Below are 6,000 nucleotides of genomic sequence, written 5' to 3'. Positions count from 1 at the left end.
TCGGCCCCACAGCGGCGTCATTGGAAGAGCTGCGGGTCGGTCGTACTTTTCTCTGGACGGACCATTCGGGCATCGGCGTTTGCTTTGCAGAGGGCCGGGGGGCAGCACCTCTTCCACCGTGAGCGTACACACGGGCAACTAACTGAAGCCCTGTGCAGAGTTGAAACTCCGTCGAAGCGTGGGAAAAGGTGGTCACATGCCACACGCCAGCAGAGGCGCGCGCGCGCACTCCTTCAAATCCGGCGATAAACGGAAGTTCCCGGCGGTAACACTACTCGACGACATCTCCCGTTCGGTTTTATTGAGGCTATAGCGCTGACACTAGCTGGAATACCACAATCATAACACAGCGCTGTAGAGGTTGTAGGACAGACACACAACAAACACCAGCACAGACGGGGAGGCGCTTCTGATAACCGATTTATTGTAGAAAACATCGCAGGCAGCGGCCCCGCTGCCTCCTCGTATAGAATGTCAATACGGCAGAAACTTGGTCCGGTTGGTGCAGCATAATTCAGAATCTGCAGGACCTGCAGTGGGCACGCAGAAAAGAGCGAATGACGCGCACATTGGACTGACTTTTTGGCAGCCGTATTAGTTTGTTGCGTTACGAACCCGCGGTATCTGATGGCACAATGCGAACTGCATGTTCAATGCAACACTGAAGCATACTTCACATTAAACTTAACTTTAAGGCACTCCTCGGTCTGAAAAGAAGACCCGGGGTAAACATCTATTCTGCGCGTGCTACCACAGCTCATTATCACCCTGGACCTCTCTATTCAAGCATTCCATAGTCACGCTGCATGCAAGTTTATGTCGTACAATGCCCAATCGCCCATGCTCCACAGGTGGACACGTTCTTTCTCAACTGTGGCATCTTCGCCAAGCAGGGCACAACATTGTTATTCATGGGTGTGCTTCGTTGAGTACATCGACTATCCCAAAGACACAGTGACTAGAAGTGAGGCTTCAAAGAAAGGCTCGGAGGACGCGTACAAATAATTGATCAGACGGTCTCTGGAATCCTGCGCCACACACTAATAATGTGCTCGTCCTCAACAATCTCACGCACTTGCCGCGATATAAGTTTTCAAACGTATCAACGATGAAACAAACAAGGAATCTGGGAGAACTCATATTCCATCACTATGTATTGCGCCGGTCAGCACACCGACACCCGGTTTTATGCATATCCTAAATATCGTCAATCAGGTAGGTGCCGTAGTGCTCCTCGTTCTGCGACAAACAAACAACAAAAAGAAAAACGATGAAAGTAAGATCATTTCACTAGACCACCGCGAAAACATGTTACCGCAAATGCAAAGAGAACGAGACAGTGAGACGCAAATAAAAGGACGTCTTGTTGGGCGAGTTGGTCACAATTCATCTTGGGTACTAGGCGCGAAAACACACACGACACAAGAAAGGAGACGGGACAGAGCGCCATTTACAACTGCTTTTATTCGGAGGCACACCACACACTTATATACCCGTCTTAGACGGGTATATCTTTATATATGGCTGAAAGGAATATTTCACCAGTTCGCTTCCACATCAGTCTTGATGGCATTGTGGTCCTTGCGTCTAAGACGGGTATATAAGTGTGTGGTGTGCCTCCGAATAAAAGCAGTTGTAAGTGGCGCTCTGTCCCGTCTCCTTCCTTGTGTCGTGTGTGTTTTCGCGCCTAGTGCCCAAGATGAGGAGTGAGACGCAAAGACGGGCGAAATCCCTTGCGGTCGTACGCATCGCGCTAAAAAGTGAACTTCGCGCGCCAACACGCACCACAGCCCGTTGGTCTCACCCAATCCTTGCGCACCCCGTCCGGACCTTCCTTCCGCGCTAGTTCCGCGCCCTGCCGCGAGAGGTCCTAGCCGTCCGGGGACTTGTGCGCATGCGCCCACAGGTCCACGTGCTCCCTGTTCCACTGCGGGAACCTGGCCGCGCAGACGGAGCACGTCGACCAGTCGAGCTCCAGGCGGGGCGCGTACTCCGCCAGGAAGAGGCGGGCCTCGAACGAGTCGACGGCGACGCGAGCGAGCGACGGCAGCGCGTCCACGGTCATGCGCAGGTCGCGCTCCTCGAGGCCCATCTCCCTCAGCGACCGGTCGGCGTTCAGCGCCACCTGCTCGAGCCGGGCCAGGCGGCCCGCCTTGGGACACGAGGCCTCGCGCAGGAAGCCGAACGAGGCGCCCCGGTCCCGGATCGACAGCGACCGCAGGTTCGGGCAGGCGGCGATCAGGCGCACCAGACCCTTGGGCGGCACGTAGCTCACCTGCAGTTAGCACGCGAGAAATTCGGAATCGGAGAACAGGAGGAGAGGACTGGTGGGAAGAGCGTGTCTGGGACCCGCCACTTTTAACCGCGGTATGCAGGGAGAAAGGTGGCAGTTCACGATGCAGCTACATAGTCAGCTATTGCTTATAAAAAAACCGCAATAAACGCACTCTATTCAGTATAGAACCATGACGCCGAGCTCCGCCCGGCACATCCTTCTCCTTCTCTTTTCTCCCCTCACGTATCTACTCCTCCGCCTTTACTCCGTAAAGCTTACGAATATGTACACAATGTCGAGTACACCGCATGTGTATACTGTACATACAACTACGTCCACTCAAAACAATAGCGCAAAAGCATTTCATACCGCCCCACAATCAGGAAACCGGCCACACGCGCATGCTATAGAGGCCAGGGTATATCATGCAGAAACTCCAGGAGCGATCTTGTTCGACATTCGGACATGCTCAACATCTCTGCGTGTACTAAAAATTTTGCCCTCCGATAAGACCAAGGAAGTGAAGTCGCAAGGCTTCTCGTTCGTGTTATTTACACTGACCACCCGATTTCGCTAAAAGAATGTCCGACATTGCAATTGGCGGGCAGATATCTTTCCAGTTCGGAGTAAAAAAGAGAGATGGAGGACGCTTAAGCTTTGCCTTTAAGAGTGGAACGCGATAGCGTTCAAAGATCCCTGACTGCTTCTCACGCTTCCCGGCAACTGGAGCGTATGTAGCCGTAACCGCGAAAGCTATGCACGAAGGCGGGCTTTCTGGTAGAAACGCGGCCTCTAGCGTAGGCCGCAATGCGGCGGAGGCGAGCGCCATCTAGAGGTATTGCAAGGAACGGGGCGCACCGTTCCGTGGCCCCCGAGATACTCACGCGCCGGCACGCGCAAATGGCGGACGCCGTGGCCAATGTATGAATAGTAGAAACGCTGGAAAAGGGGTTTCTTTGAGTGCTCGCGTAACAGAATTATGTTTTCTAGTATAGTCAAATTACAATGCGAGAGCTATCATTTCTGTAGGTTGTGTGCAAGTCATAGTTTACGATTTTTCTACGTATTTCAGCTTGAGGAATTCAATTAGTTTAGTAGCTTCCTTGCGCCACATGGAAGGCCTGGGTATGGGTGGTTCGAAAATCTTTTTGCCGAAACGACGCCCGACACCGGATTTTCTTCAACATGACACCGTTAACGCCGTCGCGTTAAAAATTCGGAATACGTCTGAGCTATAGGAGGTCTGGACCGTCCACCTTGGCGAGGCAGCAGCTGAGACCCTGGGGATTCTGGCCGTCTGCTAGGCGGAGGGTGGCTGCATCCGGCCCCGTGATTGCTGGGATCATTAAAAGTTCTCTCTCTCCCTCTCTCTCTTGGAAATACGTGATGCGCAAAGCACGGCGTTTCCGGCCCTAGCTATTACTTTCGACGCTTGCTTTTCACGAAGGTCCGGCATTCTAGATTGACTTTTGTGTGAGGCGGCATTCACACCGCCGACTGACAGAGGTCGCGCGACCAAGTTGGTCTCGAAGCGACGGTAGCAAATGGTAGCTTCGATCGAAAGGCTACCGCTTCCGTGGAATCGCTGACTGACCGATTCTAGTACGCGGCTGTTGTCGCAAAGCTACTTAACCAAAAAGCGGCGCACGATCAGGACGTCGGGATACGCCGACGGTTATTTTACGTGGTCAAGGTTGTGCGGGCAGGCGTGAACTGCAACAATCGCGAGACATTCCAGTCGTGTGGCGAAGGGCAAGTTGTGCTAGCCGGCCTGAACATTCGGTCGTCGCGAATCGCTTCCTGGTCGCCAGTTGCGGTCGTTCGCGCGACTTCTGTCAATCACCGGTGTGAATATGCCTTCGCCGGGGGTTGTGACTGGGACACCATAGGTCCAGGAGTCCAGGAAATGCTCTCCTCGCGGCCTCGCGCTGAGGGCTTGGCTGTTTGCATTGGGGGAGGGGGGTGGTATTCTGTAAGCGTCCACCTAGAGGACATGTCCATTTTGGACATGGCATCGAGAGTATATCCGCTTCGCTATTGCAGGAGCTCCTTTATACCGAGACAACTGTCGAGTGCGCCCTTTATCAGCGACCAGAACGCCGCGTTCGTTGCCTTCGCGTCCCACACGACCCAGTGCGTGTCCGAATGCGACTTGGACGGCTCACCTCCAGCTCCTCCAGCTGCGGGAACGCGTCGTCCAGCAGCTCGAGGTCGCGCAGCTCGCAGTCCACCAGCTGCAGCCGGCGCAGTCGGGCACAGCTGGCGGCCAGCCCGGTCAAGCTGACGGCCGAGAAGGCGCGCAGGCACAGCGCCTCGAGCGAGAACTTGGACAGCACGGCGGAGACGGCGCGGTAGCGACACTTCTTCGGCGGCGAGCCGTCGGCGGTGCGGTACAGCACCGACAGGGACCGCAGCTCCTGGGCAAAAAAAATGGCTGTGGCTTAGCTAAGGTTAAGCCCAGGATGCGAAGCATACTAGCCTTTATTTTAGTTGTTGAGCCACTGTTTAGCCTGGTGAACTGCTCTTGCTTGTCTATATTTGGTTCGGCTAGACGAAGAAACAACTCATGCAGGCGAGCGCACGAGCTGAGACCCGGCTACGTAGCTACGCGGCCGCAAGCGAGCGCACGAGTTGAGCCTCCGCTTTTGCAGCTGTTATGACGTCATATGGTAGCTACGCGGCCGCGCGCGGCGCAGCAAGGAAGAGCGTGGTTGTGCGGCTAGTATGCTTCGCATAATAGAAGCAACTTAATAACAAACATAGCAAACTTAAAAGAGAATAGACCCTCATATGAGACGCACAGCAATGAACAATGGCTCATACCCTCAATGGTAGCTACGCGGCCGCGAGCGGCGCAGCAAGGAAGAGCGTGGTTGTGCGGCTAGTATGCTTCGCATAAAAGAGAGAACGCGGGAAGCACCCGACAAGGCCTTCTGACTCGATTCGCTTTAGTTTCGCAGAACTGTGTGTCTACGCGAAAAAAAAAGAAACGAGAAAGAACAGTAGGGGTAACCGACAAGCAAAAAGTTACAACAAGCGGACTCGGAGACTTTCCACAGATCAGAGACTTCTGCGTCAGTACAGCTGAAAACATTCAGGATATATATGCCAACCGTTCACAAGTTCCTGGCTGGCTTAACAGGTAGCAGTTTTAGAGATGACTGGCTACGAGCTCCTCCTGTTGTAGACTATCCCTTTGGCCCGTATTCACCAATAAGTAGTTACGCTGTAAGTGTTAGTAAACGCAAGTGCCAGTCAATCGTGATGACGAGTATATTAATGAAAGCGCCTGGCCAAAGGAAGTGCGCTTAAAGTGGCTTTACGAACACTTACGAGCGACCGGCTCTGCGAATTCGGGCCCTGGCCTTGTGGTATTTGGTCGTACATTCTATACAGGTTCTTTTACCGAACACTTTAAAATATTTTTTAAAAAAGAAGTTGCCTGCGGCAGATAGCAAAATTCTAGTCCATGAGTTGGTCTACCCGAAGAGGCTGACATTGCAATGCACCGTAGTTCCACTTACTTTCTTAACAAAACGTCGTTTTATGCATTGAAGACAAAAGTAACAGGAACGCCAGTGCGTTTCTCCCCAAAGTTCGGGAATTTAATATCTCGAAAGTGGTATCATCCTGAGAGTTCGTCCCAAGTGGATCCGCCTTTCGAACTCAAAGAACAGATGTGGGTGAGAAGTGGATGTGGGTTTATGGCCCGGTTGGCCTTCACC

General features: G+C 53.2%; 1 protein-coding gene across 4 annotated transcripts in view; it reads right to left on the bottom strand.

Moving 5' to 3' along the window:
- Window positions 1-400: 400 nt before the first annotated feature.
- LOC139050485 (uncharacterized) overlaps window positions 401-6,000 on the bottom strand; it is a 28,633-nt gene continuing 23,033 nt past the window's right edge. For 3 of the 4 annotated variants that reach the window (XM_070526920.1, XM_070526921.1, XM_070526923.1), the window contains exons 9-11: window positions 4,441-4,692; window positions 1,786-2,275; window positions 401-530 (exon numbers count right to left, since the gene is read on the bottom strand). In XM_070526920.1, the coding sequence (XP_070383021.1) occupies window positions 1,871-2,275; window positions 4,441-4,692 (657 nt within the window). In that variant the 3' untranslated portion in view covers window positions 401-530; window positions 1,786-1,870. The remainder of the gene's footprint in view (window positions 531-1,785; window positions 2,276-4,440; window positions 4,693-6,000) is intronic. The other variant, XM_070526922.1, reaches the window with a different exon arrangement.

Source organism: Dermacentor albipictus, chromosome 10 (assembly GCF_038994185.2).
Source record: "Dermacentor albipictus isolate Rhodes 1998 colony chromosome 10, USDA_Dalb.pri_finalv2, whole genome shotgun sequence".
Taxonomy (NCBI): domain Eukaryota; kingdom Metazoa; phylum Arthropoda; class Arachnida; order Ixodida; family Ixodidae; genus Dermacentor; species Dermacentor albipictus.
This window is presented reverse-complemented; position numbering and strand designations above follow the sequence as displayed.